General features: G+C 40.6%; 1 protein-coding gene across 4 annotated transcripts; it reads left to right on the forward strand.

Annotated features, from left to right (window-relative positions):
- Positions 1-3,894: 3,894 nt before the first annotated feature.
- On the forward strand, positions 3,895-15,082 carry SLITRK4 (SLIT and NTRK like family member 4). 4 transcript variants are annotated; one of them, XM_084870199.1, is made up of 3 exons: positions 4,849-5,058; positions 5,501-5,598; positions 8,789-15,082. In XM_084870199.1, the coding sequence occupies exon 3, from the start codon at positions 8,839-8,841 to the stop codon at positions 11,353-11,355; it is 2,517 nt and encodes an 838-aa protein (XP_084726325.1). In that variant the 5' UTR covers positions 4,849-5,058; positions 5,501-5,598; positions 8,789-8,838; the 3' UTR covers positions 11,356-15,082. The 4 variants fall into 4 exon arrangements, with proteins under 4 accessions (XP_084726327.1, XP_084726325.1, XP_084726326.1 ...); XM_084870201.1 differs by lacking the exons at positions 4,849-5,058; positions 5,501-5,598 and adding an exon at positions 3,895-4,200; XM_084870200.1 differs by lacking the exon at positions 5,501-5,598.
- Positions 15,083-15,389: the final 307 nt, after the last annotated feature.

Consider the following 15,389-nt stretch of genomic DNA (forward strand, 5'->3'; position numbering starts at 1 on the left):
CTGACATCTTAGGTTCTGAAAAACAAAACAAACAAACAAAACAGATTACCATATATAATGTTAACTCTGGAATAACTGTAGGAATGAATCCTACTACTTTATTTTTATTTTTAAATATATTTTTATTGATTTCACAGTGAAAGGGAGAGAGAGAGATAAAAAATATCAGTGATGAGAGAGAATCATTGATCGGTGGCCCCATCCTTAAGATTAGGGATTGAGCCTGCAACCCAGCCATATGCCCTGACCAGGAATCCAACTGTGACCTCCTGATTCATAGGTTGAGGTTCAACCACTGAGCCAGACAAGCCGGGCTTCATGGCTGCATTTGGCAGTAGCAAAGGAGACACCTGAGATATCATCATAGGTTCAGAATCAACTTAGATATAAAAATTGAAAGAGCAGAGCAGGGTGAATGGAATAAGCCCACTATTGCGGAAGGGTAAAATCAGCTAACTTAAGAGACCCTGTAGTGCCTGTAGTGCACAACTTATTTTCATGCCCTTTATTGGTTTATTCTCACTATTAAATTTTCAAAATTAAAAATTCTTTGATTTCTCTGTGGGCAAGAAATTGTAAGTTTCAGGAAAACCTCAAAAACCTAGAGTCAAATCTTGACTGTCACTTACTTATTGTGTGATCTTGGGCAAATCACTTAACTTCCCTGAACTTTGTTTTTTTTTTTTAAGAAGAATCACTCCCTTGTAGTATTGTTCATAGAACAAAATAATGTTTTGGGACAACATGACTAAGAAGAGGCACTAAATAGATAGTAGCAACTATAGTATGAATTAAATTATGATCTGAAAGCTACTTTTCAGCTTCTAAGTTCCATAAAATTTGCAAAAATGAGCAATCAGCACCAGGTTTCTCAAAATACATATAAAAAAGGATTACACTGTTCAATAAGTAGGAGAAATTTTACATGCTCTACCTATTCCTTTTCCCTTCTAAGTCAGAATTCATTTTCAATACAATTGAATTTACTGAGAGTTCCCAAAAATTAAAAGAAAAATGCTTAGCTTTATCAGGGTCTCCTAAATTAATTTGATCACAGAAACACCTTTTGAAGATATATTAACATCCTAAGAGGTTTTTTTTGTATTCAATATAGAGATATGCCAAGTTTCTATTTATTTTAAATTCCAGAATATAAGTAAAATTTAAATATTAAGATACACTGAATAATCTGTGATACCTGGATACCAATATTTAGGATAATTTGATTTTAAGCACCAGCAGGACATGGTAGAGTAAATGAAAAATACAATGAAAGTGAAAGACCACTGACTAGGGCCATATTTTGTTGGAGTTATTTTTTGTTGTTAGTGTTTAATTTAAGAGAGCTGCCTTTGGAATTAAGGCTGTCCAGAAGCTTGGTGAAATTCCTGGTGCAGTTGTTTTAAGCCCTGAGGGAGAGAGACACAGTGTATCAGCATAGTACTATGGTCAGGTCTACTTCTTTCAAAGCCAAGATTAAGGGCAATGGAACATGCAGAAAACCTGAAGCTATTACAAATCTGGCTCATAATATTTGCATTCATGCATTTTAGAAGAACACCAACCTTGTTTTGCTTTCGATTGCCATAAATACTGCTGAAGTTTCCTTAACACTTTTATTTATTTATATATTTACTTTCCTTTTCTTAAGCTAGCAATTTCCCTAAGTTCACTGTTGTCCTATGGATATCACATGTACTAAGAGATAGGAGATTGCAGGACTAGAGGGTTGTTTTTCTTAAATTACTTTGAATGCAAAAGAAACAGAAGGCATGGAAGCTGTTACTTCTATGTTATTTCTGTGAATATCCACTTTGTCACTTTTAAACAGTAAATTAAAGCATTCATTTTAATTATTTAATATTAACCATGTTATTAGCACTATTATTAACTTAAATTTATTGATGTTCTGGGTGTACTTTTTTCAGATTTTTGTCTCCAGATCCATATGGTGAACATTCCCCAGTTATTGCAGTCAAATAGTCAACTCTCAAAACTTTTTAAAGTTGCCAATGATAAACTTTTAAATCATCTGTTATTTACTGTCCACACCTGGCCTTTTCAGCTATGATATAGTTGGAATGTTTATTATAGTTTCAGGTAAAAAAATGTTTGGCTCATCCTATTGAATCTTGTTAACATTTATAGTAAAGGACAAACAATTCACCTATCCTGATAAAATATTTTGTAGCTTCCTGAAATCTGCGCATTTAAAATAAATGCCAACCATTTTTGGTATCCATTACCACTTTCAAATTGCATTTACAATATAGTGCAACTGTGAGTTCTTAATTAGTAGGATCTGTATTGTTCAAATGTACAACAGTAGAGGGATTTTTCGACGTACTGCAGCTGTTACCTATGAGGGAAACACATTTCACCTTACCAACAGAAGCTGCACAATTACATATGTTGTTATGGACAGATTCTTTCATGTTTCCTTAAGCAATGTTATTTCATAATGGATTTCACATTGAATATAGGAAATTTTTACCATTGCTGCCCACTCAATTTCTGCCTCTAGGTTGATTTTAAAAGAGAAAGATGAAATTTTTCAGAGCAATGAGAGTGGAGGTGAAGAAAGGTTCTTTATAAAAGATGCAATATTCACCAAGGTCATAAAGAAATATGCCTATATACACATATCTATTTAAATATTCATTTAAATAATGTATGTGAATCTCTGTATAAATACTGTGTCCAGAAAACACTTGCAAGAGTATAACCTAAAGGCAGCCTCATGAAATGACAAAAATTAAAAAATAAACTATATGAATAGATAATATAAATGATATTGAAGCTAAGACAATATCCACAAAGAATGTAATAAATCCTTTGCTCATCGGATCCTTTTTTTTTTTTTTTGCTTCAATTTGAGGCCTTTAAACATCAACCAATTATGGTAAATGTTTAACTGTAGGAGTTCAGGCAGACAGCCAAATTCTGATTTCAAAGCTCTTGCTAGGTTTAGCTTAAAAGAGTTTTTCATTTCTAAGTAAAAGCATTTCTGTGTACTGGCTATCCCTATAGTAGATAGAGCTACTGGAATTTGAATAAGTGGGTTAGATCCTTAATAAATGGGCCCTGCAGTATTACCTGAAATGTGTGAAAGAATGGACTGCTAGGAGTCCTAGGGAAATACCTCCCACTTATAATTTACCTCTATTTACCTAAAGCCAGTTTATTACTAAGAACACAAAGTAAAGAAAAAGAGTTGTTTTTCTTTGCCAACCCGTACAAAACTGCAAGGTTAGGGGGGAAGGGAGCTAAAGGACAAATTCAGCTATTTCTTGTTAGGAAAACAAGGTATTTGAAATACAGACAAGATAGCCAACATAGTTAGATTTGCTTTCTTATCAAACATAAGGACTCAATTACCATTCTGCACGAAACTAGTTTAAACATTAGCTCTTCCTTGGGATATTCCTACCCTCTGTGGAAGCACTAACAAATGGGTAGAAGAAAGGGGCCAGACTAGCCACTCTCGCGATTTGCAGACTCTGGATGTATGTTTGAGATGCAACTGCTAGAGCCTTTTTAGTACAGACTTGACAGTGAAGGGGCTACTGAAGTGACTTTTCTTAGACCTTTTTGTCTCCTTTCCTGTCTCCTAGAGGTATCCCAAGGATCTTTTCACGAACCCTTCTGCTCAGTCCCAAAGCTTTAAACCTTTCTTCCCTTCCCCTAAAGTCTCCCATTCACCAACACCCTCCCTAACCAAAGTCTCCTCCTGGTCACCACCAAAGCCCGGAGAAGTGGAATGCACACAATGCCTCCCTTATAGGGCTTGAGCGAGGGACTGGGCATGCTCAGTAGCCAAAGCAGATTTTTTTTTCTTTTGGTAGCAAGTGCGGCATCTCTCTCCCAGTCCCACACCTCTTTTTCCTCTACCTCTATCCTCCTCTCCCCGCCCCAGCTCCTGAATCACCCTGCTTAACCTTTTCTACACCAAAGGCTTTCAGAGTTCTGAGGTACCAAGAATGAACCGACTCCTAAATCCAGTAAACAGTCTCACTTTGGGCTAAAGCTTCACACTTTTGCCTTAAAGCCCCCAGCCCATGCCGTGCAGACAGGTAGGGGGAGTGCAAATACTACTGGATCCCCGGCGACTGGCCACAAAGAAGACTCCATCCAGGATCGCCGGCTCCTGAAGAAGTACTCCCGGAGCCCTCCTTTCTGCCCGGTGACAATTAGCCAAAGGTACGTTACCCGTACCGGTGATACAAAGCCCAAGTGCGATTGTTGCCTTTGAATGTCATTGTTGTTGACTCACCCCCCCTGGATCCTGGATTTATTCCGTTTCTCGGAGACTCGACGCCCCTGTCTCCCTCCCTCGACCCATCTTCCCTCTGGCTCTTCGATGTTTCTTTGGCTTTGCTGGGGTTCTCGGTTGCTCTCTCAAAGGAACGCCCGCTCCCCTGTGTGTGTGTGTGTGTGTGTGTGTGTGTGTGTGTGTGTGTGGTGCGCGCGCGCCTTGTTCTTAGGGGACTGGGGGAGGAGAAATGACTCGAGTGTGCGTGTATATGGTGGGGGGATGGAGGTTGGCGCCCTCGCATTAGGGAACCAGAGTCTCTTCGCAAGAGAAAAGGGGTCGCTCCTCCCCGGGGATGTTTTAGGCAGAAAGAGGGGGCGGATGCCGGGAGGAAAGTGCTCTCTTTCCAGGCATGTGGGTAGAAATTGAGTGGGGGTGTCTGCGTGGGGGACGGAGGAGCTCAGGAATGTGCGGGGGTCAAGGTGCTTGAGTGTTGGGGGGGGGGAGGCAGGGCCGAGCGGGTGCCGGTGGGGGAGGGGGGGCAGCGGGGGCGGCGGGGGCGGGGATTAAGCAAGTGTATGTAAAGGTGCAGCCCTGGTGCGGGAGGCTGGGTGCACGCGCGGTGTCTGGCCGGGTGTGTGCGCGCGCGCCGCTGCCCGCCAGCTCCCTGCCCCGACCGCTCCGTGGGTTTGACGGAGGAGGAGCGGGTGCCCACGAGCTGGGGCTGAGACCACGTAGTGCCCATCGCTGCTGAAACTGCGGATTGCGGAGCCCCGGGCCCTACAAAGAGCCAGCGGGCTCCAGAGGTGGGTGAATTTCCAGCGGGGGCTGAGATCACTGCACCCACAAGCGCTGCCTCTTCCCAGCTCAGTTGGCTGGTGCTTTTGAGTGCATGTGTGTGCTTGTGAGTGTGTGTGCGTGTGTGTGTGTGTGTGTGTGTGTGTGTGTGTGTGTGTGTGTGTGTGTGTTCCTGTGCAGGCGCGCGCGCCCTTGCATGGAGGGAGGCCAGGAGCTTATTATTTTTAGTTTTGGGTCGTGTCGGTTGGGAGCCGGCGGAGTGGCCAAAGCGGCCATCGGGGCTCCTCCGCCGCTCCCACTCGCCTGTCCACGAAGTGATCACAAGTCCCCGAGGGCGGAAGGAATGCGATGTCCTTAGCTTCGCTGCCCTCAGGGTGGCTGGGGAGGCGGGGAAAGTGTCCTAGCCTGGGGCCGGTGCGCGGGGCTTTGTTTTCTGTGCCCTGGTCGCAGGTACTCTAGGCGAACGTGGATCTGGGGTTTGGGCAGTGGCCCGGGAGCTGGTCGAGGACAACTGGCACCCAGCAAGAAAGGGGATGTGAGAGAAGACGGTGGGTAAACTCTAAAAGCCCTGCAAAGCTGGGCAAGCGCTGAAAGCGGGACTTTGCCAGATGCCCCAGTGTTGAGCTGGTTTCTGGCTTGGGGAGAGCGGCGTTTTGTGGCTGGCCTGGCTGCGGGGTGGGTGGGGGTTGAGGGTGGGCAAGGGAGATTCTGGACCGCCGTTCTTGGCTAAGGAAGGACAGGGTCACTCTGCCTGTGGCAAGCGGGCCAGTGACACCCCAGTGGCTATTGCCCTCGTGGCTCAAGCTAGTGATCTCTTCTCCCTCAGCCACCACACGCCCAGGTCTGGAGAGGCCGATGGAAACTCCAGCAGTTGTCCCTTGTGGGACAGGAGAGCGCTAAGAAATGTGGGCACAGAGGGGCTGAAGGCCCCCGGAGACATCCCCAGCGGTCCCGCCTCCTCTGACCGACCCTAGAGGCCGCTGCTCTGCTTGGGAGGGGGCTGGTGCCTGCTCTGGGCAATGGGATGCGGCAAAACATTGCAGTACGCGCTATAGCCAATGGCCCCTCCAGGCGCTTGGCTGCTGGCTCGAGGTAGCAAACAGTGGGCACCCCCTCTGCCTTAGGCAGGCGAACGGAGGTTTCCTGTGCCAGCTCCAGGGGTGCCACCTCGGCCCACCCTCCTGGTTCCTTCTTTGCTCCTCACAGGCCAGCTTCCTCCATGGGAGCGCGGAGCAGCAGGCGCAGCACTTGTGGTAGATTTGTGGTAAGGCTAGGTTTATGCAGTCCTGGCTAGCCTTGGAGCCTAGGGTCCTGCAAAGGGGGGGGGGGAGGGGGGAAGAGGAGGAGGAAGAGGAAGAGGAGGAGGAGGAGGAGGAGGAGGAGGAGGAGGAGGAGAGAGAGAGAGAGAGAGAGAGAGAGAGAGAGAGAGAGAGAGAGAGAGAGAGAGAGAACTAACCGGGCAGCTCTTGGCAGCCAAAGAGATGACTTTGGTACCCAACTCATACTTGGTGTTTTCTTTTTTTGTTGCCTCCTCTCTTCATTCCCCCTCCCTGTTTTATAAGTGGGCATGTTTTAGTGGTACCATGTGAATGTGATGTGACGTTTCTTTCGTTTACATGCAATGCCCCCTTCCCCTCTTCTTGCTCCCCTCTCTTCTTTCCACTTCTCCCTGGTCTCTTGCCCTTTCTGTCTCCCCTTCTCTCCCATGATTCCTCAGCTCCCTTGCTATGCTCTCCAGCTGCGTTGGCTTTCTTGGTTTCACAAACCTGCATTTGGGAAGTTCCTAACTAGTCCTTGTACCTTTCACACACACACACACACACACCCGTTGCTACTTAAAATAGAAATTAAGCAGAGAAGGATAGCTCCTAATGCAATTTCAGATCTGTTGTTGCTTTTATTATTTGTGTACTGAATTCAGGTTATTCCTTTCTTTGTTGTTTGGTTTTTAACTTGATTACTTTTTTTTTGGGGGGGGGGTATGGGATGGGGGTTATAACAAGAAATGACTCAACCAAACCTGGATGGGTGTTGAAAAACACATCTATAGCAAAGCAAAAGGATCGAGTGAAAATTTGCTTTTACAATGCAAGTTGGTTTGAATGATGTCATACGTGAGAATTATGACTTTTTTCTTTGCTATCAATCAAGCTGTCATGGTGAATGGGAGAATGCATTTTCATACATCAGCCAAGGAGCATCTAGGCAGTGCTGCTTGTATGCTGAACCAAACTACTTAAAATGCAAATATTTCTGGGTCTTGCCTCTTGGGTTGCCTACCTTGAGACATACTCACTTTACCACTAGCTGATTCCTCATGGGCAAAATACACAAAGGTATTTCTGTGTGTCACTTCCGGCTTTGTATTATTTCTGCATTGTGTGTTCCTGGGTTATTTAATTAATATTTAGTGATAACCATATTGTAATTGCAGCCAGCTTTCCATTCAAGATGGAAAATACATGGTTAAAATGTCATCAATAAAACAAGAATTCTTATTGTTTCTTTTCATCTTTTCCATGAAGCATTTGCATATATTTGTGTATGCATGTGATATTTAAGGAATTGGCTAAAATAGGTTAATTTGCTAAGCATTAAACTCCACTAAATTAAATTTTGATTTATTTATAGACAGAGACATGGAGTAGTAATATTTGGAAGGTTGTGTTTAAGAAATGATGATTTTAGGACAAACATTTGCTGCAATAAATGTACTTGGGGCTGCAGCTACAGCCACTCAACAATCATAGTGTGTTACATCTTCCTCAGCAGTGGCAATCTGTGGTCAAAGTGAGGGAGGTAAGCATTTGTGCCAAGTGCCTATAGGACCTGGGTTCAAAATGGCACATGAAGGAATGGAAGAGGGCAAAGTAGACAGGAGAGCCAGTTCTTGAGGGAAGGAAAGCTGTCTGGACTTCAGCTAGACAGTGCAGGAACAAGTAGGTTTCTCTCCTGCTTTCAGGGACTCAAAGACAACCGTTATATTTTCCCTGTTTGGAAGATCACTGATAGGAAATTAGATACTGTTTATTTATCAGAATAGAATCTAAGACTTGGCTTTCCCTACTTTGTTCTTTTCCAAAACATTACAGGGTCATCTGCGGTTTTTTTAAGGCAGCAGTGTACAGGAATGAACTGATTTATGGCAATGTGCTTCTCAATGGGCTGAAGTTCAGGCAGATCTCTCCCCAGGGCTCCTTCCACCTTGGCCTTTTGACTGTCCCCTTTACAGCAACCCAATTCTCCCATTGGCATCCTTTGCTCAGCCTTTTATCCAGCTGAAGCTTAGAAAGTAGACACCTACAAACTGAAATGCCTTTGTGATGCTAAATACATGGCTGACATGATGGACTCAGATTAGTCATTAGAGTTGCAAATAGAAAGCTTAAGGTCTGTGTTTGTTCAAGGGCACAGTTTGGTGGTCCAAGTAGAGAAAATATTTCAGATTTTTAAGGTTTAAGTATGATCAACAGTCTTTTCCTGTTGTTTGTCATCTGTTCTGCACATGTAAATTTTGTATACACTACAGGTATGGAAATAAAATGTAAGGCTTTTTAAGTGGTTAGTGTTCGCTAAGTGAGAATACCCGGAGCTTTTGGTACCTTCAAAATTCAAAGCTAACAACTATAGTCACGTGTTTGCTATGGCTTGCCAAATTTTCAGTTACTGCATTTATAAACACAAGTAATTTTTCTAGTCATAATCATTGAAAAAAAATCTTTTCTTCTTATTTTTTAGATTATTTCTCTTTATTCAGAAGCATAACATTGCATGCTGATTGCAAGAAGATGTTTCTTTGGCTCTTTCTGGTTTTGTCAGTCCTGATTTCTGCTTCGACAAATGCAGATTCTGACATATCCGTGGAAATTTGCAATGTGTGCTCCTGTGTGTCAGTGGAGAATGTGCTCTATGTCAACTGTGAGAAGGTTTCAGTCTACCGGCCAAACCAGCTGAAACCACCTTGGTCCAATTTTTATCACCTCAATTTCCAAAACAATTTTTTAAATATCCTCTATCCAAATACATTCTTGAATTTTTCACACGCAGTGTCCCTGCAGCTGGGAAATAATAAACTGCAGAACATTGAGGGAGGAGCTTTTCTTGGGCTCAGTGCATTAAAGCAGTTGCACTTGAACAACAATGAATTAAAGATTCTCCGAGCTGACACTTTCCTTGGCATAGAGAACTTGGAGTATCTCCAGGCTGACTACAATTTAATCAAGTATATTGAACGAGGAGCCTTCAATAAGCTCCACAAACTGAAAGTTCTCATTCTTAATGACAACCTGATTTCATTCCTTCCTGATAATATTTTCCGATTCGCATCTTTGACCCATCTGGATATACGAGGAAACAGAATCCAGAAGCTCCCCTATATCGGAGTTCTGGAGCATATAGGCCGAGTTGTCGAATTGCAACTGGAAGATAACCCTTGGAACTGTAGCTGTGATTTGTTGCCTTTAAAAGCTTGGCTGGAGAATATGCCGTATAACATTTACATAGGAGAAGCTATCTGTGAAACTCCCAGTGACTTATATGGAAGGCTTTTAAAAGAAACCAACAAACAAGAATTATGCCCCATGGGCACAGGCAGTGATTTTGATGTAAGGATCCTGCCTCCATCACAGCTGGAAACCAGCTACACCACTCCCAATGGTCACACTACGCAAACATCTTTCCACAGATTAGTGACCAAACCACCGAAAACTACAAATCCGTCTAAGATCTCTGGAATCGTGGCAGGCAAAGCCCTTTCCAACCGCAATCTTAGTCAGATTGTGTCTTACCAAACGAGGGTGCCCCCTCTGACGCCTTGCCCAGCGCCTTGCTTCTGCAAAACACATCCTTCAGATTTTGGACTGAGTGTCAACTGCCAAGAGAAAAACATACAGTCCATGTCTGAGCTGATACCGAAACCCTTAAATGCCAAGAAGTTGCATGTCAATGGCAACAGCATCAAAGATGTGGACATCTCAGACTTTGCAGAGTTTGAAGGACTGGATTTGCTCCATTTAGGCAGTAATCAGATTACAGTGATAAAGGGAGATGTATTCCACAATCTCACTAATTTACGCAGGCTCTATCTCAATGGCAATCAGATCGAAAGACTTTATCCTGAAATATTTTCAGGCCTCCATAACCTGCAGTATCTGTACTTGGAATACAATTTGATTAAAGAAATCTTAGCGGGCACCTTTGACTCGCTGCCCAATTTGCAGCTACTCTACTTAAACAACAATCTCTTAAAGAGCTTGCCCGTTTACATTTTTTCTGGAGCACCCCTTGCGAGACTGAACCTGAGGAACAACAAGTTCATGTACCTGCCTGTCAGTGGAGTTCTCGATCAGCTGCAGTCTCTGACACAGATTGACTTGGAGGGCAACCCGTGGGACTGCACTTGTGACTTAGTGGCATTGAAGCTGTGGCTGGAGAAGCTGAATGACGGGATTGTTGTGAAAGAACTGAGATGTGAAACACCTGTTCAGTTTGCCAACATCGAGCTGAAGTCTCTGAAAAACGAAATCTTATGTCCCAAACTCTTGAACAAGCCATCTGCACCATTCACAAGCCCTGCACCTGCCATTACCTTTACCACCCCACTGGGTCCCATTCGAAGCCCTCCTGGGGGCCCAGTGCCTCTGTCTATTTTAATCTTAAGCATCTTAGTGGTCCTCATTTTAACTGTGTTTGTTGCTTTTTGCCTTCTTGTTTTTGTGCTGCGACGAAACAAGAAACCCATGGTGAAGCATGAAGGTCTGGGGAATGCAGAGTGTGGTTCCATGCAGCTGCAGCTGAGGAAGCATGACCACAAAACCAATAAAAAAGATGGACTGAGCACAGAAGCTTTCATTCCACAAACCATAGAACAGATGAGCAAGAGCCACACCTGTGGCTTGAAAGAGTCTGAAACTGGCTTCATGTTTTCAGATCCCCCAGGACAGAAAGTCATCATGAGAAATGTTGCCGACAAGGAGAAAGATCTGCTACATGTGGATAGCAGGAAGAGATTGAGCACAATTGATGAGCTGGATGAATTATTCCCGAGCAGGGATTCCAATGTGTTCATTCAGAATTTTCTCGAAAGCAAAAAGGAGTACAACAGCATAGGCGTCAGCGGCTTTGAGATCCGTTATCCAGAAAAACAAGACAAGAAAAACAAGAAGTCATTGATAGGCGGCAACCACAGCAAAATTGTGGTGGAGCAAAGGAAGAGCAGCGAGTATTTCGAACTGAAGGCAAAACTCCAGAGTTCCCCCGACTACCTACAAGTACTTGAGGAGCAGACAGCTTTGAACAAGATCTAGGTCACGAAATCTCACTTCATGCAGAGGACATTTATTTAATGATGAAAGTGCCTTTTGTTGATTTCTAACTTCCAAATACTGTGTTATCAATAGGCATAGAGGCAGGTGTTTCCAAGGGTGTCTCATTAACTGTAGCTGCAAAGATGTGTCCAGTAGAAGAGAACCTCCAATAGATGTTACTGCATAAAACCTATATTGTGGAGTTCTGTGGGGATACTGCAAACTCTGTTGCCAAAGGGATGCTTTATATACATAATACACTGAATTTAACCTCAAGAGGCAAATCTCTTTTGTACCCCAAGGCAAAACCTTCGTCTCTTTGTGCTTTGTAAAGCGAAGTCAAGAAAACTGGTACCAGTGTTCACACCGCAGCTGGGTCATTCATCTTGCACGTAGATTAAGTTGGTGGAACTGGAATACTCCTTCTGATTTGTGGCATTGTAACAACTCTCTGTAAAGATTATCTGAAAAGTAAAACAAAAAGCATGCAAAGAGAGAACATTCGATAGTATTTGTAAATTGATAACCTTTATGGCCTGCATCTTGAAACTACTGGATTTATAATGTTAAATTGTGCAAATATTTGTTTCAAATATGCATTACATAAGTATAAAATAAATTTGAACACTTTAAGCATTACCTGTCTATACATAAAACCTAAGAGAGAAAAAAAAATTCAACGTGAGTTACATAGCATTTGTGGTGATCTGAAGAAATACGTGACGTTTATCAGAATTAAACATGGCTCAACTTAAACTAACATTAGAGTTTGTTCTCAGTTATGTGAAATACCCACAATCCTTAAAGGTTGTCCAAAATTAGCCAAGTGCTTACCATGTGAGCGCACCAAAAGCTATTTTTGTAACATAATTCATATTTATGAAGTACTTTGTATACTAAATAGGAAAATATGTACTCCTTAATATGTATTTAATATGCCTGACTTGTTTTCCTGATCACAGGAAATTTATCAATAAGTATAAATTTAGACAGAGACAATATACCAAACTGAAACTGAAGCTTATGTGTACAGAAATATTCTGGACATTGTGATCAGGTATAATTTAAAAATAAAACAAAACAAAAGAAAAAAAAAACAAAAAAGGAACAAAATATTTTAAAAAAAGTTCTGTGCTATTCTTGAGAATTTAGCATATTATCTCTTCAGATTTGTTACCGATTGTGCATTTTAAAATAGATCCCTTAGTTTTTTATAGTATCGTGTCTGGAGCAGTTGCTATTCGCCATCAGTTGTCTTGCTTTTCAGGATTTTATGAGCTTAATTCAAATAGTTTTAATGACAAATATTTAAAAAAAAGTAATGAGTAAGGTTAATAGTTATATCTCGTATGCATCAGTATTCCTGTTCTTTCATCATTCTGACTACTATCAGATAATCAAATAGAACAGTAAACATCATGGTTATCTTGGCTATCAAAGCCACACTGTAAAATGCTTTCATTGATCTCAGATTAGTTTACACTCTGCAACTACAAATGATATGCCACTCTGTTTGCTTGTGCTGTTAACTGCTGAGTCAAACTTGGTCAAAGGAAAGAAATACTTGATAATGGAGATATTTGAAGACTTTTAGGAGCTCCCGATTAGCAGTGACATCCTGAAACACATTGCCTTCTTGGTCTGCCTGTGTATGTATATTTTTTGTGTTCCATCTCTTATAATTACTGTATTCATAAGTAAAATAACCAAGAAGGTAAACAACATATATATTCTTCATGGATTTCAAGTGGCAAATGTTTTAGTACAGCTTCTAAAATGATATTATAATTAAAGTTGTAACAGCAGTCCCTTTATTGATTAATAATTTTAGGGCTTCCTATGTTTATTCCAAGATAAAGAAACAGACAACTTGGCATTCTTGGATGTGTGTGTGTGTGTGTATGCATACATATCAATAATTGGAGATTTTTTTAAATAGCAAAAAAAAACAAACAAACATAGTCTCCATATGTATGTGCTGGTGCTCTCAAAACTTTAACGTGCAGTTTTAATTTTCATGACAATGTCTGTGAAAACTTTATATGAATATTTAAAAAATACAAACAAATACTTTCTGACCTTGAAAGAAAGAACATGAAAATATGTGCCCAACAGCTTGTTTTCATCTATAATTTCATAAGGACTTTTAATATACCATTACAATGCTTGCATGCATCCATGGATTAAAGGGCTCCTAAAGCATACTGACAGGATAAAGATGAAAATATTTCAAATAAAGTGTTTTCATTTATCCTGTTAATAAAGTGTGGATGGATTGAAAAACCTAAGTAGACACTATGGGAGGAACCAGAAAGCTCCATCCTTGATCTGGGGATCACAGGTCATTGGGATGATGCCTTTTATTCCGGTAATGCTTTGAAGATAATTCAAGGTTTCTGCAATTGTCAATGGCAAGAGTACCTGCCACTATCTCAAAGCTTCCTGTAGCATATTGGCTAGCTCAAACTCTTCTGCTGAAAGGTGTATATGTTCAACTTTTTAAAAAGTAATTTAAGTGTATGTGGTTATTTGGAGGATCTAATTGTAAGTGAATGACAGTAACAAATCCTTGGTTAAGGTTGATATATTTTCCTTAACTAAAGTCATTGTGCCTACATTATATAGTGTATAGTATTTTGCACCTGTCTTTCATTAGTTCTACTTGTATATTTTATGATAATGTTGTTAGACATAAGTTTTTAGTTGAGTACAAGAGCAGTTAAAATATTGTACCTACATTTTGTTGACTTCAACTATAACCTTGATGTTAGTTTAACCCCTGCAGGAGTGAAATATATGTCAATACAGAATTTTTGGTTTTGATTCAAATATAGAAAATCCAAGAAGTGTTCATTTCTAATGTGGTCTGCCATATCGTGGGCTTCTTGGCACTGTATTGTGTGTTTGGACTCTATTAGAATAGTTACAAAGAAAATTAGAGCATATAAATCAGTGAAGGGGTTGAGACAATATATTATGTTCGTGTAATATAAATCAAGTTTTAAATTATTTTTTTATGAAATCAATAAAGATGATTCAATTATTTAAAAATAAATCTTTGTGTAATTTTATGAGAAAGCAGCTATTAAAATACAGTGATTGAAGTCTATAAGGCAATTTATATTCTATATTTAGTTTTCCATTCTGCATAATAAACTCAATAAATGTATTAATTAGAAAATAATTTAAGACCAGCTTTCTTTTGTTACTTTTAAAAACATTTCATTTCTTTAAGCCATAAGAAGGCATAAATTATACAGGGCATGGCCTCATGAGTAATGTCAACAGGTATTGCTGAAATAAGAGAACACATCTACAATAGAAATGTATGGCAGTAATCTATAATACCTTTTGCATGGTTTGTACATTGACACTGTATGAAATGAGCACAGTGAGGTTTTTTGTTCTGTTTTGTTTTGTTTTGTTTTGTTTTGTTATTGTCACATCCAAAGAGCTGGGGGAGAAAATATATTAAAATGTATTTATAATCACTATTTTGAAATAAAGTAAAGAAAACACATTGTATTGTTTTTACCCTGATTTGATTATTAGTATTTTTGGTTAGTTTATATGACAAAATCAAGTAATGCTATAAACATCAATGTAATCACATAAATGAACTGTTTTAATGACTTTTGTTTGCTTTTAGTAACATCAAGGTAGTAGAGAAAATTTATTAAATGCCATTTTTATGAAAGTATTAATAAAATTGTTTGCTACAATGGTATTTCTGAAGCCATAGTTTGTTAAATATATTTATCTTTCCATTATTTTTCAGAAGAAATAAAGCACTAACCGAACTGATCTTTTCATCTAGATTTGAGGGTAAGACAGAGAGCTATAGAATACTGCTTGTATTCAACTTAATTGTTAAATCTATGTTAAGAGATGCATTCTTTTCAAACCTCTTTTCAATCTGTGTTCCCTTCCACTGACAGCCTCTTTGGAGAAGAGTAAGACAGTGCCAAGATCAACATGCTTTGATTCTTGCTCATTCTGATTAATCAGTTGGAATCTGACATAACTGCAGACAA

Source organism: Pipistrellus hanaki (assembly GCF_964339955.1).
Source record: "Pipistrellus hanaki genome assembly, chromosome: X".
Lineage (NCBI taxonomy): Eukaryota > Metazoa > Chordata > Mammalia > Chiroptera > Vespertilionidae > Pipistrellus > Pipistrellus hanaki.